This window comes from Odocoileus virginianus, chromosome 16 (assembly GCF_023699985.2).
Source record: "Odocoileus virginianus isolate 20LAN1187 ecotype Illinois chromosome 16, Ovbor_1.2, whole genome shotgun sequence".
NCBI classification, from domain to species: Eukaryota; Metazoa; Chordata; class Mammalia; order Artiodactyla; family Cervidae; genus Odocoileus; species Odocoileus virginianus.
The window spans coordinates 7,568,392-7,593,750 of NC_069689.1; the positions used below are offsets into that span (position 1 = coordinate 7,568,392).

Sequence of the window (25,359 nt, forward strand, 5' to 3'; positions counted from 1 at the left end):
AGTCCCCGGAGCCCAGGGCCTCCACCTCCCTGTTCGGGGCCAACAGGGTCGCTCTCCCTGTTCCAGGACCAGGATGTCGCTGATGGCTGCACGGAGACCCCCACGAAGACGCCGCAAGGGGACGGAGACCAGCAGAGGCTCCTCCCCACACCCAGGGAGGGCAGGGGCCGGCGCGCCCAGCGGGAGAGGCTTTCCTGGCCCAAGTTCCAAGCCTTGAAAAGCAAGCGAGGGCCCCGGAGGTCGCACAGCTCCTCAGAGGCCTACGAACGGGGTCGGGGGCCCGACCTGTCACCCACCAGCACAGACACAGAGGCCCCGCTCCCCACGGAGGAGGAGCCGGGCAGCCAGTGGAGGAGACGGTTCCCCAGCCTGAGGTTCAGGGTGGGCCCCGGGAAGGGCCCGTTGGGCAGGGGCGACCGTGGCGGGGCAGGCCCAGCTGAGCTGCGAGAGGAGGCAGGGCCCTCGGAGGCCGAACAAGAGGCCATCGGGGCAGCCGGACGTGGGGAGAGAGAGGACGTGAGAGCAGGACGGCCCGAGGAGGCTGAGGCCCCCACGGAGCCCGCTCTGCCCGGCGAGGGACCCGCAGGCAATGGGGCGGGCCCCGCACCCAGACTGCGAAGAAAGAAAACCCAGGCCACGGCCCCGGAGGAGACTCCAGCGGAGGACCAAACAGAGGCGGGGACAGCCCTGGCCCAGACCACAGAGGGAGCCACGGAGGACACTCTGGAGCTGCAGGTGGGCACTGCCAGGCTGTCTCTGCAGGGCTCCGCAGACCAGGGCGGCTACCGGAACGGCCAACCGGAATTCCGCATCCACATACCCAGCCTAAAGACACCCAAGTTCAGAGTTGCCAAAGAAACAGTACCGGAATATGCAGAGGGCACGGCCCCGGTCCGCGGGGGACCCTGGTGGACACAGGTCTCTGCAGACGACGCCAGGGCCACGGTGCAAGACGACGGAGACACAGAGACAAAGACGGCGAGAGGACCACCGACAGAGCAAACAAAACCAGACGGAGGAGGAGAGGGGGCGATGGAGGAGATGGCGGAGGAGGCGGGGGGGGACAGCAGGGCAGGGGAGCAGGACGCGGAGGACATGGAGGGAAAGACACGGATCTTGAAGATCAAGCTGCCCTCATTTGGGTGGTCCCCAGCGAAGGAGAGCAGAGGAGTCAAAAGCACTCAAATTCAGGAAACAGAAAAACAAAAACAAACCACGGACACGGCAGGAACCACGGAAACTGAGAGAAAGGGGAGAGACGGACAAGACAGAGACGGCAGATTCAAAATGCCCAAGTTCAAGATGCCGTCCTTCGGCGTGTCGGCGCCCAGCAAGGCCGTCGAGGCCGCCGTGGACGTGTCCCTGCCCAAGGCCCAGGCCGAGGTGACCGCGCCCTCGGCGCAGGCCGACATCAAGACCAGTGAGGTCCGCGTGGAGCTGCCCTCGGCCGAGCTGGAGGTCAAGGCCGCCGAGGTGGGCGTCAAGCTGCCGGAGGCCCACCTGCCCGAAGCCGAGCTCAAGGAAGGGGCGGCGGGAGTCGGAATCAAGGGCCACCTGCCCAAGGTGCAGATGCCCAGCGTCAAGCTGCCCAAGGTGGACATCAAGGCCCCGCAGGTGGACATCAAGGGGCCCAAGCTGGACCTGAAGGGCGCCAAGGCCGAGGTGGCCGCCCCCGACATGGGGGTGTCGCTGCCCAGCGTGGAGCTGGACACCCAGGCCGCGGGCGCCAAGCTGGAGGGCGACCTGGCCCTGGGGGACAAGGAGGTGGCCGCCCGAGACAGCAAGTTCAAAATGCCCAAGTTCAAGATGCCGTCCTTCGGCGTGTCGGCGCCCAGCAAGGCCGTCGAGGCCGCCGTGGACGTGTCCCTGCCCAAGGCCCAGGCCGAGGTGACCGCGCCCTCGGTGCAGGCCGACGTCAAGACCAGTGAGGTCCGCGTGGAGCTGCCCTCGGCCGAGCTGGAGGTCAAGGCCGCCGAGGTGGGCGTCAAGCTGCCGGAGGCCCACCTGCCCGAAGCCGAGCTCAAGGAAGGGGCGGCGGGAGTCGGAATCAAGGGCCACCTGCCCAAGGTGCAGATGCCCAGCGTCAAGCTGCCCAAGGTGGACATCAAGGCCCCGCAGGTGGACATCAAGGGGCCCAAGCTGGACCTGAAGGGCGCCAAGGCCGAGGTGGCCGCCCCCGACGTGGGGGTGTCGCTGCCCAGCGTGGAGCTGGACACCCAGGCCGCGGGCGCCAAGCTGGAGGGCGACCTGGCCCTGGGGGACAAGGAGGTGGCCGCCCGAGACAGCAAGTTCAAAATGCCCAAGTTCAAGATGCCGTCCTTCGGCGTGTCGGCGCCCAGCAAGGCCGTCGAGGCCGCCGTGGACGTGTCCCTGCCCAAGGCCCAGGCCGAGGTGACCGCGCCCTCGGTGCAGGCCGACGTCAAGACCAGTGAGGTCCGCGTGGAGCTGCCCTCGGCCGAGCTGGAGGTCAAGGCCGCCGAGGTGGGCGTCAAGCTGCCGGAGGCCCACCTGCCCGAAGCCGAGCTCAAGGAAGGGGCGGCGGGAGTCGGAATCAAGGGCCACCTGCCCAAGGTGCAGATGCCCAGCGTCAAGCTGCCCAAGGTGGACATCAAGGCCCCGCAGGTGGACATCAAGGGGCCCAAGCTGGACCTGAAGGGCGCCAAGGCCGAGGTGGCCGCCCCCGACGTGGGGGTGTCGCTGCCCAGCGTGGAGCTGGACACCCAGGCCGCGGGCGCCAAGCTGGAGGGCGACCTGGCCCTGGGGGACAAGGAGGTGGCCGCCCGAGACAGCAAGTTCAAAATGCCCAAGTTCAAGATGCCGTCCTTCGGCGTGTCGGCGCCCAGCAAGGCCGTCGAGGCCGCCGTGGACGTGTCCCTGCCCAAGGCCCAGGCCGAGGTGACCGCGCCCTCGGTGCAGGCCGACGTCAAGACCAGTGAGGTCCGCGTGGAGCTGCCCTCGGCCGAGCTGGAGGTCAAGGCCGCCGAGGTGGGCGTCAAGCTGCCGGAGGCCCACCTGCCCGAAGCCGAGCTCAAGGAAGGGGCGGCGGGAGTCGGAATCAAGGGCCACCTGCCCAAGGTGCAGATGCCCAGCGTCAAGCTGCCCAAGGTGGACATCAAGGCCCCGCAGGTGGACATCAAGGGGCCCAAGCTGGACCTGAAGGGCGCCAAGGCCGAGGTGGCCGCCCCCGACGTGGGGGTGTCGCTGCCCAGCGTGGAGCTGGACACCCAGGCCGCGGGCGCCAAGCTGGAGGGCGACCTGGCCCTGGGGGACAAGGAGGTGGCCGCCCGAGACAGCAAGTTCAAAATGCCCAAGTTCAAGATGCCGTCCTTCGGCGTGTCGGCGCCCAGCAAGGCCGTCGAGGCCGCCGTGGACGTGTCCCTGCCCAAGGCCCAGGCCGAGGTGACCGCGCCCTCGGTGCAGGCCGACGTCAAGACCAGTGAGGTCCGCGTGGAGCTGCCCTCGGCCGAGCTGGAGGTCAAGGCCGCCGAGGTGGGCGTCAAGCTGCCGGAGGCCCACCTGCCCGAAGCCGAGCTCAAGGAAGGGGCGGCGGGAGTCGGAATCAAGGGCCACCTGCCCAAGGTGCAGATGCCCAGCGTCAAGCTGCCCAAGGTGGACATCAAGGCCCCGCAGGTGGACATCAAGGGGCCCAAGCTGGACCTGAAGGGCGCCAAGGCCGAGGTGGCCGCCCCCGACGTGGGGGTGTCGCTGCCCAGCGTGGAGCTGGACACCCAGGCCGCGGGCGCCAAGCTGGAGGGCGACCTGGCCCTGGGGGACAAGGAGGTGGCCGCCCGAGACAGCAAGTTCAAAATGCCCAAGTTCAAGATGCCGTCCTTCGGCGTGTCGGCGCCCAGCAAGGCCGTCGAGGCCGCCGTGGACGTGTCCCTGCCCAAGGCCCAGGCCGAGGTGACCGCGCCCTCGGTGCAGGCCGACGTCAAGACCAGTGAGGTCCGCGTGGAGCTGCCCTCGGCCGAGCTGGAGGTCAAGGCCGCCGAGGTGGGCGTCAAGCTGCCGGAGGCCCACCTGCCCGAAGCCGAGCTCAAGGAAGGGGCGGCGGGAGTCGGAATCAAGGGCCACCTGCCCAAGGTGCAGATGCCCAGCGTCAAGCTGCCCAAGGTGGACATCAAGGCCCCGCAGGTGGACATCAAGGGGCCCAAGCTGGACCTGAAGGGCGCCAAGGCCGAGGTGGCCGCCCCCGACGTGGGGGTGTCGCTGCCCAGCGTGGAGCTGGACACCCAGGCCGCGGGCGCCAAGCTGGAGGGCGACCTGGCCCTGGGGGACAAGGAGGTGGCCGCCCGAGACAGCAAGTTCAAAATGCCCAAGTTCAAGATGCCGTCCTTCGGCGTGTCGGCGCCCAGCAAGGCCGTCGAGGCCGCCGTGGACGTGTCCCTGCCCAAGGCCCAGGCCGAGGTGACCGCGCCCTCGGTGCAGGCCGACGTCAAGACCAGTGAGGTCCGCGTGGAGCTGCCCTCGGCCGAGCTGGAGGTCAAGGCCGCCGAGGTGGGCGTCAAGCTGCCGGAGGCCCACCTGCCCGAAGCCGAGCTCAAGGAAGGGGCGGCGGGAGTCGGAATCAAGGGCCACCTGCCCAAGGTGCAGATGCCCAGCGTCAAGCTGCCCAAGGTGGACATCAAGGCCCCGCAGGTGGACATCAAGGGGCCCAAGCTGGACCTGAAGGGCGCCAAGGCCGAGGTGGCCGCCCCCGACGTGGGGGTGTCGCTGCCCAGCGTGGAGCTGGACACCCAGGCCGCGGGCGCCAAGCTGGAGGGCGACCTGGCCCTGGGGGACAAGGAGGTGGCCGCCCGAGACAGCAAGTTCAAAATGCCCAAGTTCAAGATGCCGTCCTTCGGCGTGTCGGCGCCCAGCAAGGCCGTCGAGGCCGCCGTGGACGTGTCCCTGCCCAAGGCCCAGGCCGAGGTGACCGCGCCCTCGGTGCAGGCCGACGTCAAGACCAGTGAGGTCCGCGTGGAGCTGCCCTCGGCCGAGCTGGAGGTCAAGGCCGCCGAGGTGGGCGTCAAGCTGCCGGAGGCCCACCTGCCCGAAGCCGAGCTCAAGGAAGGGGCGGCGGGAGTCGGAATCAAGGGCCACCTGCCCAAGGTGCAGATGCCCAGCGTCAAGCTGCCCAAGGTGGACATCAAGGCCCCGCAGGTGGACATCAAGGGGCCCAAGCTGGACCTGAAGGGCGCCAAGGCCGAGGTGGCCGCCCCCGACGTGGGGGTGTCGCTGCCCAGCGTGGAGCTGGACACCCAGGCCGCGGGCGCCAAGCTGGAGGGCGACCTGGCCCTGGGGGACAAGGAGGTGGCCGCCCGAGACAGCAAGTTCAAAATGCCCAAGTTCAAGATGCCGTCCTTCGGCGTGTCGGCGCCCAGCAAGGCCGTCGAGGCCGCCGTGGACGTGTCCCTGCCCAAGGCCCAGGCCGAGGTGACCGCGCCCTCGGTGCAGGCCGACGTCAAGACCAGTGAGGTCCGCGTGGAGCTGCCCTCGGCCGAGCTGGAGGTCAAGGCCGCCGAGGTGGGCGTCAAGCTGCCGGAGGCCCACCTGCCCGAAGCCGAGCTCAAGGAAGGGGCGGCGGGAGTCGGAATCAAGGGCCACCTGCCCAAGGTGCAGATGCCCAGCGTCAAGCTGCCCAAGGTGGACATCAAGGCCCCGCAGGTGGACATCAAGGGGCCCAAGCTGGACCTGAAGGGCGCCAAGGCCGAGGTGGCCGCCCCCGACGTGGGGGTGTCGCTGCCCAGCGTGGAGCTGGACACCCAGGCCGCGGGCGCCAAGCTGGAGGGCGACCTGGCCCTGGGGGACAAGGAGGTGGCCGCCCGAGACAGCAAGTTCAAAATGCCCAAGTTCAAGATGCCGTCCTTCGGCGTGTCGGCGCCCAGCAAGGCCGTCGAGGCCGCCGTGGACGTGTCCCTGCCCAAGGCCCAGGCCGAGGTGACCGCGCCCTCGGTGCAGGCCGACGTCAAGACCAGTGAGGTCCGCGTGGAGCTGCCCTCGGCCGAGCTGGAGGTCAAGGCCGCCGAGGTGGGCGTCAAGCTGCCGGAGGCCCACCTGCCCGAAGCCGAGCTCAAGGAAGGGGCGGCGGGAGTCGGAATCAAGGGCCACCTGCCCAAGGTGCAGATGCCCAGCGTCAAGCTGCCCAAGGTGGACATCAAGGCCCCGCAGGTGGACATCAAGGGGCCCAAGCTGGACCTGAAGGGCGCCAAGGCCGAGGTGGCCGCCCCCGACGTGGGGGTGTCGCTGCCCAGCGTGGAGCTGGACACCCAGGCCGCGGGCGCCAAGCTGGAGGGCGACCTGGCCCTGGGGGACAAGGAGGTGGCCGCCCGAGACAGCAAGTTCAAAATGCCCAAGTTCAAGATGCCGTCCTTCGGCGTGTCGGCGCCCAGCAAGGCCGTCGAGGCCGCCGTGGACGTGTCCCTGCCCAAGGCCCAGGCCGAGGTGACCGCGCCCTCGGTGCAGGCCGACGTCAAGACCAGTGAGGTCCGCGTGGAGCTGCCCTCGGCCGAGCTGGAGGTCAAGGCCGCCGAGGTGGGCGTCAAGCTGCCGGAGGCCCACCTGCCCGAAGCCGAGCTCAAGGAAGGGGCGGCGGGAGTCGGAATCAAGGGCCACCTGCCCAAGGTGCAGATGCCCAGCGTCAAGCTGCCCAAGGTGGACATCAAGGCCCCGCAGGTGGACATCAAGGGGCCCAAGCTGGACCTGAAGGGCGCCAAGGCCGAGGTGGCCGCCCCCGACGTGGGGGTGTCGCTGCCCAGCGTGGAGCTGGACACCCAGGCCGCGGGCGCCAAGCTGGAGGGCGACCTGGCCCTGGGGGACAAGGAGGTGGCCGCCCGAGACAGCAAGTTCAAAATGCCCAAGTTCAAGATGCCGTCCTTCGGCGTGTCGGCGCCCAGCAAGGCCGTCGAGGCCGCCGTGGACGTGTCCCTGCCCAAGGCCCAGGCCGAGGTGACCGCGCCCTCGGTGCAGGCCGACGTCAAGACCAGTGAGGTCCGCGTGGAGCTGCCCTCGGCCGAGCTGGAGGTCAAGGCCGCCGAGGTGGGCGTCAAGCTGCCGGAGGCCCACCTGCCCGAAGCCGAGCTCAAGGAAGGGGCGGCGGGAGTCGGAATCAAGGGCCACCTGCCCAAGGTGCAGATGCCCAGCGTCAAGCTGCCCAAGGTGGACATCAAGGCCCCGCAGGTGGACATCAAGGGGCCCAAGCTGGACCTGAAGGGCGCCAAGGCCGAGGTGGCCGCCCCCGACGTGGGGGTGTCGCTGCCCAGCGTGGAGCTGGACACCCAGGCCGCGGGCGCCAAGCTGGAGGGCGACCTGGCCCTGGGGGACAAGGAGGTGGCCGCCCGAGACAGCAAGTTCAAAATGCCCAAGTTCAAGATGCCGTCCTTCGGCGTGTCGGCGCCCAGCAAGGCCGTCGAGGCCGCCGTGGACGTGTCCCTGCCCAAGGCCCAGGCCGAGGTGACCGCGCCCTCGGTGCAGGCCGACGTCAAGACCAGTGAGGTCCGCGTGGAGCTGCCCTCGGCCGAGCTGGAGGTCAAGGCCGCCGAGGTGGGCGTCAAGCTGCCGGAGGCCCACCTGCCCGAAGCCGAGCTCAAGGAAGGGGCGGCGGGAGTCGGAATCAAGGGCCACCTGCCCAAGGTGCAGATGCCCAGCGTCAAGCTGCCCAAGGTGGACATCAAGGCCCCGCAGGTGGACATCAAGGGGCCCAAGCTGGACCTGAAGGGCGCCAAGGCCGAGGTGGCCGCCCCCGACGTGGGGGTGTCGCTGCCCAGCGTGGAGCTGGACACCCAGGCCGCGGGCGCCAAGCTGGAGGGCGACCTGGCCCTGGGGGACAAGGAGGTGGCCGCCCGAGACAGCAAGTTCAAAATGCCCAAGTTCAAGATGCCGTCCTTCGGCGTGTCGGCGCCCAGCAAGGCCGTCGAGGCCGCCGTGGACGTGTCCCTGCCCAAGGCCCAGGCCGAGGTGACCGCGCCCTCGGTGCAGGCCGACGTCAAGACCAGTGAGGTCCGCGTGGAGCTGCCCTCGGCCGAGCTGGAGGTCAAGGCCGCCGAGGTGGGCGTCAAGCTGCCGGAGGCCCACCTGCCCGAAGCCGAGCTCAAGGAAGGGGCGGCGGGAGTCGGAATCAAGGGCCACCTGCCCAAGGTGCAGATGCCCAGCGTCAAGCTGCCCAAGGTGGACATCAAGGCCCCGCAGGTGGACATCAAGGGGCCCAAGCTGGACCTGAAGGGCGCCAAGGCCGAGGTGGCCGCCCCCGACGTGGGGGTGTCGCTGCCCAGCGTGGAGCTGGACACCCAGGCCGCGGGCGCCAAGCTGGAGGGCGACCTGGCCCTGGGGGACAAGGAGGTGGCCGCCCGAGACAGCAAGTTCAAAATGCCCAAGTTCAAGATGCCGTCCTTCGGCGTGTCGGCGCCCAGCAAGGCCGTCGAGGCCGCCGTGGACGTGTCCCTGCCCAAGGCCCAGGCCGAGGTGACCGCGCCCTCGGTGCAGGCCGACGTCAAGACCAGTGAGGTCCGCGTGGAGCTGCCCTCGGCCGAGCTGGAGGTCAAGGCCGCCGAGGTGGGCGTCAAGCTGCCGGAGGCCCACCTGCCCGAAGCCGAGCTCAAGGAAGGGGCGGCGGGAGTCGGAATCAAGGGCCACCTGCCCAAGGTGCAGATGCCCAGCGTCAAGCTGCCCAAGGTGGACATCAAGGCCCCGCAGGTGGACATCAAGGGGCCCAAGCTGGACCTGAAGGGCGCCAAGGCCGAGGTGGCCGCCCCCGACGTGGGGGTGTCGCTGCCCAGCGTGGAGCTGGACACCCAGGCCGCGGGCGCCAAGCTGGAGGGCGACCTGGCCCTGGGGGACAAGGAGGTGGCCGCCCGAGACAGCAAGTTCAAAATGCCCAAGTTCAAGATGCCGTCCTTCGGCGTGTCGGCGCCCAGCAAGGCCGTCGAGGCCGCCGTGGACGTGTCCCTGCCCAAGGCCCAGGCCGAGGTGACCGCGCCCTCGGTGCAGGCCGACGTCAAGACCAGTGAGGTCCGCGTGGAGCTGCCCTCGGCCGAGCTGGAGGTCAAGGCCGCCGAGGTGGGCGTCAAGCTGCCGGAGGCCCACCTGCCCGAAGCCGAGCTCAAGGAAGGGGCGGCGGGAGTCGGAATCAAGGGCCACCTGCCCAAGGTGCAGATGCCCAGCGTCAAGCTGCCCAAGGTGGACATCAAGGCCCCGCAGGTGGACATCAAGGGGCCCAAGCTGGACCTGAAGGGCGCCAAGGCCGAGGTGGCCGCCCCCGACGTGGGGGTGTCGCTGCCCAGCGTGGAGCTGGACACCCAGGCCGCGGGCGCCAAGCTGGAGGGCGACCTGGCCCTGGGGGACAAGGAGGTGGCCGCCCGAGACAGCAAGTTCAAAATGCCCAAGTTCAAGATGCCGTCCTTCGGCGTGTCGGCGCCCAGCAAGGCCGTCGAGGCCGCCGTGGACGTGTCCCTGCCCAAGGCCCAGGCCGAGGTGACCGCGCCCTCGGTGCAGGCCGACGTCAAGACCAGTGAGGTCCGCGTGGAGCTGCCCTCGGCCGAGCTGGAGGTCAAGGCCGCCGAGGTGGGCGTCAAGCTGCCGGAGGCCCACCTGCCCGAAGCCGAGCTCAAGGAAGGGGCGGCGGGAGTCGGAATCAAGGGCCACCTGCCCAAGGTGCAGATGCCCAGCGTCAAGCTGCCCAAGGTGGACATCAAGGCCCCGCAGGTGGACATCAAGGGGCCCAAGCTGGACCTGAAGGGCGCCAAGGCCGAGGTGGCCGCCCCCGACGTGGGGGTGTCGCTGCCCAGCGTGGAGCTGGACACCCAGGCCGCGGGCGCCAAGCTGGAGGGCGACCTGGCCCTGGGGGACAAGGAGGTGGCCGCCCGAGACAGCAAGTTCAAAATGCCCAAGTTCAAGATGCCGTCCTTCGGCGTGTCGGCGCCCAGCAAGGCCGTCGAGGCCGCCGTGGACGTGTCCCTGCCCAAGGCCCAGGCCGAGGTGACCGCGCCCTCGGTGCAGGCCGACGTCAAGACCAGTGAGGTCCGCGTGGAGCTGCCCTCGGCCGAGCTGGAGGTCAAGGCCGCCGAGGTGGGCGTCAAGCTGCCGGAGGCCCACCTGCCCGAAGCCGAGCTCAAGGAAGGGGCGGCGGGAGTCGGAATCAAGGGCCACCTGCCCAAGGTGCAGATGCCCAGCGTCAAGCTGCCCAAGGTGGACATCAAGGCCCCGCAGGTGGACATCAAGGGGCCCAAGCTGGACCTGAAGGGCGCCAAGGCCGAGGTGGCCGCCCCCGACGTGGGGGTGTCGCTGCCCAGCGTGGAGCTGGACACCCAGGCCGCGGGCGCCAAGCTGGAGGGCGACCTGGCCCTGGGGGACAAGGAGGTGGCCGCCCGAGACAGCAAGTTCAAAATGCCCAAGTTCAAGATGCCGTCCTTCGGCGTGTCGGCGCCCAGCAAGGCCGTCGAGGCCGCCGTGGACGTGTCCCTGCCCAAGGCCCAGGCCGAGGTGACCGCGCCCTCGGTGCAGGCCGACGTCAAGACCAGTGAGGTCCGCGTGGAGCTGCCCTCGGCCGAGCTGGAGGTCAAGGCCGCCGAGGTGGGCGTCAAGCTGCCGGAGGCCCACCTGCCCGAAGCCGAGCTCAAGGAAGGGGCGGCGGGAGTCGGAATCAAGGGCCACCTGCCCAAGGTGCAGATGCCCAGCGTCAAGCTGCCCAAGGTGGACATCAAGGCCCCGCAGGTGGACATCAAGGGGCCCAAGCTGGACCTGAAGGGCGCCAAGGCCGAGGTGGCCGCCCCCGACGTGGGGGTGTCGCTGCCCAGCGTGGAGCTGGACACCCAGGCCGCGGGCGCCAAGCTGGAGGGCGACCTGGCCCTGGGGGACAAGGAGGTGGCCGCCCGAGACAGCAAGTTCAAAATGCCCAAGTTCAAGATGCCGTCCTTCGGCGTGTCGGCGCCCAGCAAGGCCGTCGAGGCCGCCGTGGACGTGTCCCTGCCCAAGGCCCAGGCCGAGGTGACCGCGCCCTCGGTGCAGGCCGACGTCAAGACCAGTGAGGTCCGCGTGGAGCTGCCCTCGGCCGAGCTGGAGGTCAAGGCCGCCGAGGTGGGCGTCAAGCTGCCGGAGGCCCACCTGCCCGAAGCCGAGCTCAAGGAAGGGGCGGCGGGAGTCGGAATCAAGGGCCACCTGCCCAAGGTGCAGATGCCCAGCGTCAAGCTGCCCAAGGTGGACATCAAGGCCCCGCAGGTGGACATCAAGGGGCCCAAGCTGGACCTGAAGGGCGCCAAGGCCGAGGTGGCCGCCCCCGACGTGGGGGTGTCGCTGCCCAGCGTGGAGCTGGACACCCAGGCCGCGGGCGCCAAGCTGGAGGGCGACCTGGCCCTGGGGGACAAGAAGGCGGCCGCCAGAATCCGCACCTTGGGAACCGAAGATGATATTAAAATCCATGTACGAAAATCACATTTTAAGTTCCCGAAGTTGTTTTCTTCATCAGGGAAATCATTCATCAGTTCCTCCCATGAATGACGGTGATCCTCACGTTTCTCTGCCCCCAAGTGTTTCTGGTGTGGATTCTGCCTTCCCAGATGGTTCCAGTCATAAACCTTCCGTGTCCTGTCCCCGCCTGGGATGGCCTGGCGTGTCCTCAGGCAGCCTTGACGTCAGCCGTGTTCACTCTGAGTCCTCGTCCATCTCTCTGGAGCCCGTCACTCTGATCAAGTACCAGGTAACTGTTCCCGAGCCCACAGAGTTCCCTCCAGAAATCTCTTCATATTCCCAGGAGGATAGAGAAAGTCCTGCCGCTTTGTCTCCTGACGGGCACGTTCCGTGCCCACCTGAGCGTCCTGCCAGCCCTCTGGACCCGCTGTTTCTTGCATCTTATGGTCGGGTGACCTTTCCCAAGTTTCATCGACCAAAGTTTGGGTTTTTTAGCCCAGAAGCAGGAGGTCCTGCGGTGGAGGCTGGGGCCGCAGAGACCTCCCCTGCCCTGTGCTCTCCCAGCGAGGCTCAGGGCCTGGACTCTGCACGCGGCCTGCCCCTGGGAGACGGCCGCCAAGGGCACACACCTGGGGATATCATGGCCAGCCAGCCTCACGGCGAGGGGACGGCCCAGTCAGCAGGAGACCCCCTCCAGCAGTCGTGCAGAGCCGTGGGTGCGGACGCCCCGATGGAGGAGAGCACACCCGCTCAGGGGGGCTGGTTCAGGATGCCTGCCCTCCACCTGCCCAGCATCCGGCGCCCCACCAGGGCGAAGGGGGTGCCTGGGGTGCAGAGTCCCCCGCCTGCTGCCCGTTCACCGGGGGAAGAAGGGCCAGCTCCTGCCAAGGCTCAGGGGCCTCCGGGGTTAGAGGTGGAGGCACCCGAGCCTCTGGAGGCAGCTGAGAAGAGTGCATCATGTGTGGGCATGCTAAAGACAAACCTGGATGGCAGGGGCCCGACGCCACACCCGCCTCCTCCGGGGGCAGCTCCTGCGGGCCTGTCCACTTCCAAGGCCAGGGTCCGCCCGGGCGAAGGTTCCCTTCCGCTTCGGATGCCCAGCGGGGCACTTCTGGAAACAAAAGCTCCTCCTGCTGGGCCTGTGGGCCTGGACCTCGCTGAGGGAGAGGGGAGGGCGGAGAAATGGTCCTCCCAGCCCGAAGGCCCTGTTAAACTGAAGGTGTCCAGGACCGACGGGCCGTCCCAGGTTTCCGTGGTCAGCGTGGGTCAGCCCTGGGAGGGCTCCGTGGTAACTGTCAGACTACCCCGGCTGAGCATGCCGAGGTTCGCCTTCCCTGACCCCGGCTCGGAGGCCGACGTCTTCATCCCCACCGTGCAGGAGGTGCAGTGTGCCGGGAGCAGCCTGGACGACGCCTTGCGCACGGAGAGCCCGGGAGCCTGGGGCGCCAGCATCCTGAAGGCCGGCGCTGGGACCCCCGAGGAGCAGCCCGTGGCCTTTGACCTCTCCCCGGAAGCTTCCAGGGTCCGAGTGCACATTCACGGTGCGCAGGGAGAGGGTCCCGGGGTCGGCGTACATGGCGTGGTGACGGCAGAGCTGGCCGACCTCTCGGGACCCGAGGCCGTTTCCACCCAGGTTGTGCGGGAATCAGAGATCCCCGTGTCCGAGATCCAAACCGCTTCTTACGGATTTTCATTGCTGAAATTGAAGATCTCTGAGCCCCCCACACAGGGGAGGGTCCGAGACTCCCGGCCAACGGTGGGCTTGCAGGAGGCTCCCGAAGAAGCCGGCCCCAGAGAAGACCCCGTTTCTGGAGACCTGCAGCCAGACACCAGAGAACCATTTGAAGTGATCGCGTCCAGCCTCAGCGTACCTGGAGGCCCAGCACTCACCGCCGACCTGCGCTCTGGCCACGCGGATGTGGAGAGCTGCTCCGACGAGGAGCCCGCAGAAATCCTCGAATTTCCCCCCGAAGAGGATGGCGAGGAGGCTGCCGAGGGCCTGGCCGAAGGAGACCAGGCTCCGAAAGAGAAGCCGGAAGGTAAGAGGTCTTCCGGTCTGTTCCGATTTTGGCTTCCCAACATCGGTTTCTCTTCTTCCTCCGAAGAGACATGTGCTGACTCCAAAGATGAAGCCCGTGGGCCAGCCCCCATCCAGACCCCGCCGAGTTCGCAGCCTGAGGCAGAGCTGCCCAAGAAACCCGAGAAGGCGGGCTGGTTCCGATTCCCCAAATTAGGGTTCTCCTCCTCCCCCACCAAGAAAAGCAAGAGCTTGGAGGACGAGGCAGCTCCGGCAGAGCAAAAGCTCCAAGAAGAAGCCGTCACCTTCTTTGACGCCTGCGAGAGCTTCTCCCCCGAAGACAAGGAGGAGGGGGTGCCGGGCGCCGGGGCCATGGTCACGTCCACAGCCAGGACGGAGCTCATCCTGCTGGAGCCGGACCCGGGGGCCCCGGACGAGCCTGCGCCCGTGCCTGCTGCCCAGTGAGGACGGGAGGAAGTGGAGGCTGTGCCCTGCGCCCCGCGTGTGCACACGAGTGTCCACTGTGACCCCCAGAGCAGAGGACGAAGCGGAGCCGGCTGCGAGCAGAGGGGCCCCCGCTCCCGGCCCTCCCGAAGTGGGGCCCCCAGTGTGCTGCCTCCCAAGGCCTCAGGAGGGGTCCCGGCTCCCGAGGGTCTTTATTAGACACGTGTTACTCAAGACCCCTGCCCACGAGCCCCTCGAGAACACAGCCGCTGCTTCCTGGTGAAGGCTATTTCCCTGTTGCCGGCAGTCTGCCACAGTCCAGGAGACCGTCTCCCTGCCCGCTTAGAGCTGGCCCACTCTTCAGGGGCCGTCTCGCCGAGGCAAGCCCTGGGATGCTTTGAGTGATGCCCGTGCTGGGCTGGGCGCAGCAGGCCGCTGAGTGGTCCAGGCGTCCATCCGTGAGTGCCCTCTAGATGCCCGTGGGCATCCACTTGCCCTCTCTGGCGTGCGTGGCCCCCAGCCTCTCTGTGCCTGAAGATGGGACCCACTTGGCTGCTCCCTGGACCCCGAACGGGCCATAAATAAAGCGCTGCCCCCCTCCCGTGACGGCTGCGAGTGTTCTGTTCTGGGTGGAGCTCATCTCTGCTCCCCCGCACACACCGCCTAACGGCTGCTAGGTTGCTCTGCCGGGCAGAGTCAGGGCGGCTCCCCCACCGCCTGTCTGCTTGGGGCCTCCTCCCCGCCCGCCGCTCTGAGAGACCGAGGAGGAAGGTGCGGACCCAGGGCTCCACCACGAGGCCGGGGACAGGCTGCCCTGAGCTGGGAGGCTGCGCCAGGCCAGGGCCGTGGGCAGCGCAGGGGTGGCCCAAGGGGCGGAGGGCCCTGGCCCGGAGGCTTCACTGGTCCTCAGCCACCACAGCGGCCCGGCTCAGGGCTCGCTGGACCACGGCAGCCGTCCTCGCCAGCTGCCCACAGGAGCAGGACGCAGAACAAGGTCAAGGGAGCGTCCTACACCCCTTCAGGGTCGCAACTCCTCCCCATGGCCTTCAGAGGCCCTTCCTGGGCCCGTGAGCGTGCAGCGCTCCATGGGGGGCCTGGAGCCTGGCCCCCTCCCTGCTGCCCGGGGGAGGTCCCTGGAGCCTGGGCACCTCCCTGCTGCCCGGGGGAGGTCCCTGGAGCCTGGGCACCTCACTGCTGCCCGGGGGAGGTCCCTGGAGCCTGGCCCCCTCCCTGCTGCCCGGGGAAGGTCCCTGGAGCCTGGCCCCCTCCCTGCTGCCCGGGGGAGGTCCCTGGAGCCTGGCCCCCTCTCTGCTGCCCCGGGAAGGTCCCTGGAGGCTGGCCCCCTCCCTGCTGCCCAGGCAAGGCCCCTGGAGCCTGGGCACCTCTCTGCTGCCCCGGGGAGGTCCCTGGAGACGCCTCCTTCTGCTCCGAGAGGGACACCTGTTGTAAACACTGAGGGCGGGGCGGGGAAGCTGCAGGACTCCGGGCCCAGAGCGCTGCCCGCTCCCCTCCCCCGCCCGCCCTCCCTCCGGAGGGAAGTCACAACTCCAGTGGGGGCCGGCAGGGAAGGGCCCCCCAGTCAGAGATGTGGAACCCTCTGGAAGCTGGGGAGGGGGGACTCAGTGGGGACTTGGTCTCACAGTCCAGGAGGCTACAGGAGCCTCTCCTGGCCCCGGGGGAGAAGACAGGGGAGCCCAGCCCCCGGGAAACACCGTGGTGGGGGTCAGCCTGGCTCGTGGGCTTCACGCCTCTGTGCCCACAGTCACGTCTGACTTATCGGGGCCGTGGTGCTGGAGGCCCTGGGGAGCCCTCTGCCGTGCGGGCGGCCTCCGTTCTGACAGCGTGAGTGTGTCGCCTATGCGGTGTGACAGCACCACACACGATGGGCTTGAAGCCCCGCGCCTCCGTGCCCCCGTCTCTGTGGGTCGGGGGTCCAGCCTCAGCTCAGTCGGGTCCCACGAGGCCCCTGTCTCATCTCCAGATGCAACCTTTGGAGGAGCCGTCTCACAAACTCACGGAGCAGCCCCCGGTGGTCAGATCCTTGCCGGCTGGGTGGCTCAGGGCCCCGTTCCTCACTGGCTGGAGGCTGCTCTCGCGGCACTGCCTCGGGCTTGGCTGACGGACAGCTCACAGCACCTTCCTGTGTCCTGCAGCGGGGGTCGGCCCCCGGCGAGAGATGTGAGCACCCTGTACCACTAACCGCCTGTTCATCCCACCCATTCAAGTGAGGCGGACATGCCCCCCGTCCAGGAAGCAGAGCTGTCCACACAAGGGCCTGGGTCCAGGGTCCTCGGGGGCAGGCTCTGTCCCCCACACCTGGAAGGAGCCCCCAGGCCTCTCGAGCCTCATCACGCTGGGTCTCCCGGGCGGAGAGAGGATCGTGCTTTGGAGCAGGCCTCCGCAGCTGGTCACCAGACCTGGCATATGTAGGGCAGGCCTTGCCCTGGCTGTGGGCCTTTGCTGTCTCCCCATCACGGCCTGGACCATGGCCGAGCGGCCAGGGGAGCAGGGCGGTTCTGGGCTCCACTGCTCCTGGGGCACAGCTGGGGTGGGGGGCGGGGGGGCGGGCACCGGGGGCAGCTCACACACAGACCAGCTCCCGGGCACGCTGGACGCCTGGGAGGCCCGCGTGGAGCTGTGGCATCATCTCCCGACCCCCACGGGTCAACAGGCACCCCGCTGGCTCTCTCTGAGATCGTGAGGACTCAGGGCCCGGGGGTGGCAGCTCGGGGTGGGCCTGGCGTCCCCTCGATGGCCCCCTCGGCTGCCAGGGTCTCTTGGACATTGAACCAGCCCACAGCTCTAGCCTCAGGCGGCCTGGGGGCCTCTGCCAGGGCAGGTGGGCTCTGAAGCCAAGGTCAGAAACCAGGAGGTGGTGAGCTGAGGCTGAGACAGGCCTCTGACCCAGCACTCCTAGCAGAAGGGCAGAAGCGAGTCGTCGAGCTAGGATTCCGGTCCCGCCTCTGCAGGGCAGGTACGGGCGAGGCCCGGGGAGGATGAGCTCTGTGGGGCTGCATCAAGCTGCAACCAGCCTGGTGTCACCCTCTGTTCCAGCTCACACCTGGGTCTTCCCGACTACCCACCGGTCCTGGTCCCACGTACCAGGACGGGGTGCCACAGTAGCGTGGCCTCCACAGGCCTGGGGCCCCCGCCTGGGCACAGCCCCACCCCCACAGGCCCCTGTCCCCCGCTTCTTGCTGAACCCGTCCTCGGGTTCCTGCGGTCCCAGGACTGCACACCCTCGAGAGTCAGAGGCTCCCACGGTAGACGCCTGGCATCGCCTTGGTGTGGCCTCACAGACACAGACCCCTCGCACGTGGATTGAGGCCGAGCAGAAGCGGGCGCGGCCCCACAGCGGACACACACAAGAGACTGGCACACGCGTGTTCTCGAGGCCCCACTTGTGGACAGGAGTGGCGGCTCCGTGGGAGTCAGGGAGGGGTGTCCCGGAGGGCTCCCTGGAGGAGGTGGGGGGGGGGATTTCAAAGGGGCTAGATTTGGAGAGCAAGCAGTCTGTGTCCGCCCTGCAACCCGACCAGGGCTGGTGCAGGTGAAGCTGCTTGGAGTCCAGGCTGGGGGCCAGGCAAGGCAAGGAGGCCCCACCCTGCTGGCAGGAAGGGCCGAACCTCAGCCCTGCCAAACACAGTCCTGGCCCTGGGCCTGTCCGTCGAGGCCCACGGCGTAGTGGGAGTTCCAGTCTCGCTCGAACAGCTGCCGTAGCTGCTCCTGCACGGTGCTCACTCGTGGCGGGGTGCCGGGGGCCCTCTGGCTGACCACCAGGCCCACACCCGAGGTGCTACTGAAGTAATCTTCTGACCAGTTGGACGTGCCTGCGGGCGGCGGGTGTGGGAGGCTGGGGCCGGGGCCGCACGGGTCCCTCTGCTGCCCCGCCCAGCCCGGTGGCCCCTGTGGCCGCTGAGGAATGCGACCAGCTCTACACCGGAGGGGCCGCACCCCTGCCCGCCTGCAAACTCGGGACTCGGGGGACTCTGTACGGGGATTCCCCACCCGCCCTGTGGGGCCGGCTGACCACTGGGCTGGCCTCCTCCGTGGGTCCTGAGCCCTTCCGCATGCAGGCCCCCTGCCTGGGGGTCCACGCTGAGGGGGAGAGCCCAGCCCCCTCCAGCGCCGCGGCCCCCGCCTGAAGGACAGGAGCCCCATGCAGGCTGGGGTGGCTGTGCCTGGAGCCCAGGAGGACGCGGGCCGCCGCCAGGCTCACCTATGTAGGCCGCCTTCTCCGTGACCATGAACTTGCTGTGGTTCACCCTGCTGAAGGGGATGTTGGAGTGGTTCCCCACGGGCACGATGAAGACTTTCTTGGGGGGACAGAAAGGGCGTGTCAGGGGGTGGAGAGGTCGCTGCCCCACCCGGCCCAGGGGCGCGTTCTCACCACGTCCAGGGACACGTTGGCCGCAGGGTTGCTGAGCGCCTGCAGGGACCGCAGAAAGGGGAACATCCTGGGGTCCGTGTTGAGCCAGCAGCTGACCAGTAGGCGCACGCGCACCCCCCTGCTGAAGGCCGCCACCCGCAGCGCCGTGTCCAGCACTGGCCAGTACCTGGGGGAGGGGCACGGCAGGGTCAGGGTCCTTGGGCCAGTGGGGGCCCTGCCGGCCTGCCCCGAGGGGGTCCCCACAGGTGAGAAGACGGCAGCCCGGCCCCCAGCCGGCCCACCTGGCAGGGTGTCTGAAGCGCGTGGTGGGGAAGTACTCCATCACCGAGGCGTAAAGGAACTCCTGGGCGGCCCCCATGACTGCCAGCAGCGCATCCAGGTCGCGGGTGCGGCCGTGGGGGCAGAGAGCAGGCGGCGACGCCTGTGGGCCAGAGAGGTTCCTGAGAGGCCTGGCTCTGAGCTGCTTGGTTACTGGGCCTGCGACCCCAGCACGTACCACCCTCCAGCCCCGGGCACCAGGATGAAGGCAGGAGGCGCAGCCCGCAGGGCTGGGGCCCTGAGCTGGCCTGACCCTGGAGGAAGCTCCCTGGGGGGCTCGGCCGGACCCCCACATCTGGGGACGTGCCCCTGCCTCTGAGGCCAGGTCCCCACTGTAACTGAGCCCTGGGGTAGCTGCCCATACCCCAAGGAAGGTTCCCGGCTGGTGGCTGTGGCCGCCCGCCCCCCAGTTCCCTCCCCCCTCCGGCGGAGCGACAACATTGCTGATGCCCTGGTCCTCCCCCAGACCCTTCCTGGTCCTGAGTCAGACCCCAGCCAGCGATGTGCGTGGAGGCTCCAGGGCCATGGGGCATCCCCTGCCACCCAGGCTGCCTGTCTCCCATGGATTACGACGGCCACGTCTTCTACTGGGGTCACCCCAGGACCACAGCCCCGGACCTTGCAGATGCCGGGGTCTGCAGGGCAGGGCTGGGGTGGGTGGGACTTCCTGTGGGCATGGCCGGCCAGAGAGCAGGGGCTCAGAAGGGCCTCCGGGCCTGTCCACCCTTACCGAGAAGTAGGCAGTGGTGGGCACCCCGTCAAAGCGATCCCGGAGTGGCTGGAAGCGGTTGATGTGGGAGGAGAAGTTCCGAGGCCAGGGCTTGGGGAGGACGGCCCTGGGTGCCCCCAGCACCCAGTAGGTCTGGAAGGTCTTCTCCAGGTCCTGGGCCAGGCGGCTGCAGTTGTAGATGACGGCCCCGAGCTCCTTCACCTGTGTGCACCCGGGTCGTGCTGCGGGACGGGCCCTCTGCGGGGCTGGGCGGACCCCCCACCCCACCCTGGCCCAGGGCTGCCGGGGAGGCACACGCCTTCCTGGGCAGCCAGTCTGGAGGGGAGCCCAGCGGGTCCCTGCTTTTCTTAGACATTATGTTCCAAGGGCAATACATGTTCATTGCCCAAAAACAATAGAAAGCATCAACGCTCAAAGGAAAACAAGTCGTTCTTCACTGGTAATCGACAACCGCTGCCAGCCTTTTGACTGATGGCTGAAGCGCTGCTTTTCCTGGAAGGGTTCCTGCTTTGTCCGCAGGGCCCCTTGGACACGGTGACCTGACCATGTTTCTGGGCGGGTAAGCGACCTTCTGCACCGGGAGTTCAGTGCCTTTAGAGTCCCGTAACCAGTCTCTGGGTGTTTCTACCGCGGGGGCGTTACAGACCTGGCTGCGTTCCCCCAGGATGACTGCCCACAAGGGGATGTCAGGGGCGCCAGGGTGGACGAGCTCCGGAGGGCCTCCCCTCCCGGGGCGCGGGGACTCACCTGTGTCAGGGACCGCCAGTCCATGTTGGCACTGCCCACATAGACGTGCTGCCCGTCCACCACCCAGAACTTGGAGTGCAGAACGCCGCCAGTGAGTCTTCCCATGGGCACACGTCGCACCTGGGCGCCTGGCAAGGGTGCAGGGAGGTGGGCTGAGCCCGAAGCGGGCTGAGCCCAGTTCCTTCCTCCTCACGGCAGTCCTCCTCATGGATGGTGTCCTCACCCCCACTTTACAGGTGGGAAGACGGAGGCGTCAGTCGGCCCAGGGCCCCCCCAGTCGGTCTGGCCCTGTGGGGACTGTCCCCGTGGCCTCTGGCTCCCCGCTGAGCCTCCACCCACAGCTCAGAGCGCTGGACGCAGCAGGCCCCAGAGGCCACCGTGTGCTCTGCCCCGTGGGAAACGACACATCTGGCCCCTGGAACCGGCCCCCAGGGAGGCCCACTCAGAGGCGCTTGCAGCCCCAGGCTCCCAGCCTCCCCCCAGGCAGCCCCACAGCTCTTGCTGGTCCCCGGGCCCAGGACAGCAGGCACCCACCCACCTCGGGTTTCCAGGACCTGCAAATCAGTGGAGTTCTTGGCCGGGGTCGGGGTGCTGGTGGCCACAGCCAGGGACACGTTTCTGTCCAGCAGCTGCTGCAGCTTTTGCAGGAGGGCCTCGCCCTGTGAGAGCAGGCCAGGATGAGAGAGAGATTACCCCATCCCACAAGGAGGGGCCCAGATCTCCCCCGAGGCGGCCCCAACTGCCCACAGCTCGGCCAGACAGACGGGCAGCCTGCTGGCCTTTCTGTGTGCCTGACCCAGGCACAGCCCGCAGGCTCCGGGTCAGGGGCGAGGGCCACGCACCAGCTGGGAAGACGAGTCGTTGACCCCGATGTCGGGCCCCGTGAGGGACCAGTAGAAGGAGGCCACGTGGACGCTCTCTCGGGCGGCGTCCAGCAGCTGCATCCAGGCCTGGGCCAGGGGCTGGGCAGCCGGGCTGCCTGCTGCCGACCACAGGTCCTGGGGGATGCTCTCCACGAGGACGACCCTGCAGAGGAGGGGCCGGGTGTGAGCGCAGGAGCGGCCGGCCAGCCTCACGTCACCCGCGCAGTCCCGGTCAGCAAGCGGGACGCAGAGCCCAGGCCAAGGGGCCGGGCCGCAGGCTGGACGGAGCAGGTGGGCCTGACACCAGGAGTGCCCCAGGGCGCCTGCCTGAGTGGGGGGTTGGTGCCCAGTCCCCACCCCCACCCAAGCCCGGCACGCTCCCTCCGGAGCTGTTGGCTCTGGGCTCCTGTGGGTGTGGAGGCCCTTGGAGTCACCACGGCTGATCCAGAGGGAGGGGCTGGGTCAGGGGGTGCGCTGGGGGGCTCTGAGGCTCCAGGCCCTGCAGGGGGCGGGAGGGGCTGGGTCAGGGGGTGCGCTGGGGGGTTCTGAGGCTCCAGACCCTGCAGGGGGCGGGAGGGGCTGGGTCAGGGGGTGTGCTGGGGGTCTCTGAGGCTCCAGGCCCTGCAGGGGGCGGGAGGGGCTGGGTCAGGGGGTGTGCTGGGGGTCTCTGAGGCTCCAGGCCCTGCAGGGGGCGGGAGGGGCTGGCCCTGTGACCCCACCCCGGGTGGGAGGGCTGCGATGACCACCTCGTCCAAGTCCCAGGTGACAGCCTGTGTCTGCTGTCAAGAGCATCCCCATCCCGCGCTTACCATCAGGGCCCCCCCTTCCCAGACCACTCCCCCTGCCTCCAGCCCACCCTCCCAGAACCTGCCTCTTCCCAGAGGAGGGGACCAAGGGCGGTGCTTGTCCCTCGGGGGAGACCCAGGCTGGGAAGGCAGGGGGCGCCCGGGGCAGAGCCTCGCGGGCTTGCCCGGCTGCCGCCCCACGGAGCGCACGGCTTGCTCACCGGCAGGAGTCGTTCTGCTGATGCCGCCGCCAGGCCTCCCCTCCTGGGGGATCCCAGTCCACAGGGGAGCCAAGGCCCCCAGGCCTGGCGGGCCCTTCCTCAAGGCAGCTCCGGCTCCAGGCGGAAGGGGAGGACCCCAGCCCCAGGAGGCAGGTGAGGGTCACAGCACCCAGGCACAGCAGCACGAGCATCCCCCGCACCTGCAGCTGGAGGAAGACATCACCTGGGTCCCCAGGGGCCACACTCTCCTGAGCCGGTCCTGGCCACTCTAGTGCTGAGACAGACCTCCCCTGGCTGGCCAGGGCAGGCCTGAGGCCATGGCCTAGGGACTGGCCGCGTCCCCGGCTCCTCCAGACAGGCGCCAGCAGCCCCTGGGCGGGGAGTCCTGGCCCCTCGTGGCTCCTTCTGCCCCTGCTGCTCTGGCCCGGGGGTCCTTTGCCGCGGCTCAGCCCCTCCCATGGGCCCCCAGCCTCGCAGTGCTGACTGCCCTGTCCCGCAGGCCGCGGGGCAGTGTGGAGCCAGGCCACGCCGAGGCCACCCGTGTGCTCAGCAGAGGCCTCAGCCCCTGGGCGGGGTGACCGGCATCACCTGCAGCTCTGGGCCTGGGCGCGGTGAACCCCACGCTCCCGGGCAGCTGGGCACCAGGGGGGCCACCTCGCGGGGACCCTGCAGACCTCATTCCTGGTGGGGCCTCACCCTGGCCTGGCCTGACACTGTTGAGTCCGTCACCCACCACTACTGCGTGTGCATGTACACATGTGTCCGGTGTGTGCCCGGGGCACGTATGACCTGCTGGTTCCCCTCTTGGCAACCCCCCAGGGCCGTGTGGGCGTCTGAATCTCAGTTCCTCGTTTCAACCACAGCGAGTTTGCCGTCATTTCTGCTTTCAGGCTGGGTCCTCTCGAGGGTGGTTCATAAATAGCTGCTTCCCTTCCCGGGCTGGGCCCCCCATCCTGGCCCTATGCTGGCCCCTCCTGGGAGCTGGGCAATGACCCTGGTCCTGGATGGGGGGCCTGGTACAGAGAGAGTGTTGTTTCTCTGGGGGCCAGGGGCTAGGGGCTGAGCTGGGCCCTGGGCTGAGGGCTGAGTCAGGACCCCTTGAGGCTGGCGGGGGTCTCCCTCTGTCCCAGAACCCTGCAGCCAGCTGGGGATGGAGGTCTTGCCCCCTCAGAGTGGTCACTCTCACGAGGAGCTGGGGGCCAGGTGGACTGGACCCTGGTTGGAGTTGGTCCCCAAAGCAGACTCAGTGGCCACCCTGAACGGGATGCTCCCCAGCTCTGAGTGAGGCTGCCTTCCCTGGAGTGCGGGGCGGGGTCCGTGCACAGTGACGTGGTCCTCCCAACCCCGCTCCCCCACGCCCACCACCAGCCAACTTCCGAGGCTCCCGTCAGGGGCAGGTGCAGCCCTCCCTCCCGGCCTTGATGGCGAGGGGACCCCGCCGCCCGGGGCCTGGGGCTGGGGTCACGCTGCCCGCCTGTGAGCACAGCTCGGCTGGGCACCGGGGCCAGGGAGCCAGGCTGTCCCCGGGCTCTGGGGGTGCCCTCCCGCAGGGCCCCCGGCCGGCCTCCATGGGGGAGGGGCAGCCTTGGGAGCCGGGCCTGGGGAGTGAGGGCGGCGGTCTGCCTTGAGCAGAACCATCACGGGTGGTGGGGGCCCCGGAGTGAGAGAGGGGGCTCAGAACTCAGGGGCCCCTTCAGATGGGAGTCTGGGTCCTCACCTGCACCCTGCAGAGGGGAGCTTGGGGGCCTGCCACCCCCTTCCCTGCCCCAGTGTGGGCTCCCCAGACCCTTCCCTGACGCTCGGGAGAGGCGATCGGGGTGCAGTCCTGCACTGGGCCCAGGGCCGTGTGCCCTGCTACAGCGCCGGGGGGGCTCCAGGCTCAGGAGAAGGTGGGCGTGCCCTGCCCCCGCAGCCCCATCCAAGGCGTGCCCAGCTGAGGCGCCTGCCAGGCCACCTACCCCCTTGGGAACTACAAGGGCTTGGGGAGGCTCGCCATTCAGGGGGTTCTGGGCAGCTCGACCCTGAGGACCCCGTGTGTCCAGGGGTAGGACTGGCTGTTGGGAGAGGGTGACCCACCAGCGCCGGCATCTCAAGGCTGTGTTGGGCTGGGAGACCCCCGGGGGGCAGCTCCGAGCTCCCCACGCCCTGTGCTGGGCAGGCTCACTCCAGGCTGAGCTCGCCGGGAGACCCCAGACCCTGGCGGGCCCAGCTGCAGAAACCAGCAGAGGGAGGGCTGGTCCGCAGGCCCCGCGGGAGCTTCGTGGTGCTTTGGGCCCAGGCAGCTGGCAGCGCCGGTCAGGAGGCAGTGGACAGAAGCCCCCCCCTCTCAGGGCCCTCGGTCTGGCCCTCCCATCTGGCTTCGCTGGCTCTTACCTCCGAGGGTCCCGCCTTGGTGTTCATCTTGGCTTCACCACAGACGCAGGCCCTCAGCTTGCAGGCCATTACTGCGATCACCTCCCACCTGCCTCCGCTCTGCAGCTTGCTGCTTCCCCTTCTGGCCACTTCCTCTTCATCCTGCATACCTCCCTCTGCACCCTTGACAGACATCTGGAGCCGGGTGAGCCAGCTAGAGGGTGGGGCTGAGAACTTTCACAGCCGGAGAAAATCCCTCCCCACCTCCCACCCCCAAGTCACAGGCCTGTGCATCCAAGTTAGGTTTGGTGCAAACCATGTGGCGCTAGTGTTTTGCCTGCTAAAGCCAGGGCTTAAGAGATGTGGGTTCGATCCCCGGGTTGGGAAGATCTCCTGGAGAAGGGAATGGCAACCCACTCCAGGATTCTTGCCTGGAGAATCCTATGGACAGAGGAGTCTGGCAGGCTACAGCCCATGGGTTGCACAGACTTGGACATGACTGAAGTGACTTGGCATGCACACATGCATCGAGACTCAAAGAACCAGGTCTTGAGCAACATTGTTTATTTCTCCATAGTACTGGCCGCCTAGGGATGGTATTGGCCTTGCAGCCACTGGGAACCAGGTCCCTGCAGCTCTCAGTTCCCAATCCCTAGGGTTAACGGGCAGCCTCATGGCCGCACAGTGACTGCCGGAGCTCAGTCATCGCCTCCTGTTCCTAGCAGAACAGGATGTAAGGGCAGACATCCTGGAAGACATCCTGGAAGTCTCACAGGGCACTTCCACTCATGTCTCATGATTCAGAACCTAGTCACATGGCTGCATCTAGCCTCAAGGGAGTCTGGGAAATGGAGGCAGGTGGGACCTCCGTGCTGGAGAATGCAGGTTGGCCACTCCCTGGGCTGTCTGAAAAGGCAGGCTGGCTGTAGTTTGCTCGGCCTGGGTTCCCAGCGCGGGTGTCTGCCTCCTTCGCCCCACCCCCTCTCCCGTCTGCCTGGGAGTCTCTGAGGACAGGACCCTTTCCCACGCCTTCATTCAAAGTCCTCTTTGGACTGGGTGGGTGCCCAGGCCCTGCCTCTAAGACCCCAGCAGGACAGGGCCGCAGGGGCCCTG

General features: G+C 68.4%; 2 protein-coding genes across 2 annotated transcripts in view; one reads left to right on the plus strand and one right to left on the minus strand.

Moving 5' to 3' along the window:
- AHNAK2 (AHNAK nucleoprotein 2) overlaps window positions 1–14,441 on the plus strand; it is a 35,832-nt gene extending 21,391 nt beyond the window's left edge. The window contains 2 exon segments of the mRNA XM_070477710.1: window positions 67–11,470; window positions 11,472–14,441. Coding sequence (XP_070333811.1) covers window positions 67–11,470; window positions 11,472–13,861 — 13,794 coding nt within the window. The 3' untranslated portion in view covers window positions 13,862–14,441.
- A 2,769-nt stretch (window positions 14,442–17,210) lies between these two features.
- PLD4 (phospholipase D family member 4) lies at window positions 17,211–24,409 on the minus strand. Its single transcript, XM_070477711.1, has 10 exons — window positions 24,268–24,409; window positions 21,895–22,100; window positions 20,868–21,051; window positions 20,564–20,684; window positions 20,026–20,153; window positions 19,279–19,479; window positions 18,512–18,651; window positions 18,231–18,396; window positions 18,060–18,156; window positions 17,211–17,670 (listed from the first exon to the last, which is right to left on the minus strand). Exons 1-10 carry the CDS (start codon window positions 24,334–24,336, stop codon window positions 17,468–17,470), a joined length of 1,515 nt encoding a protein of 504 aa, XP_070333812.1. The 5' UTR covers window positions 24,337–24,409; the 3' UTR covers window positions 17,211–17,467.
- Window positions 24,410–25,359: the final 950 nt, after the last annotated feature.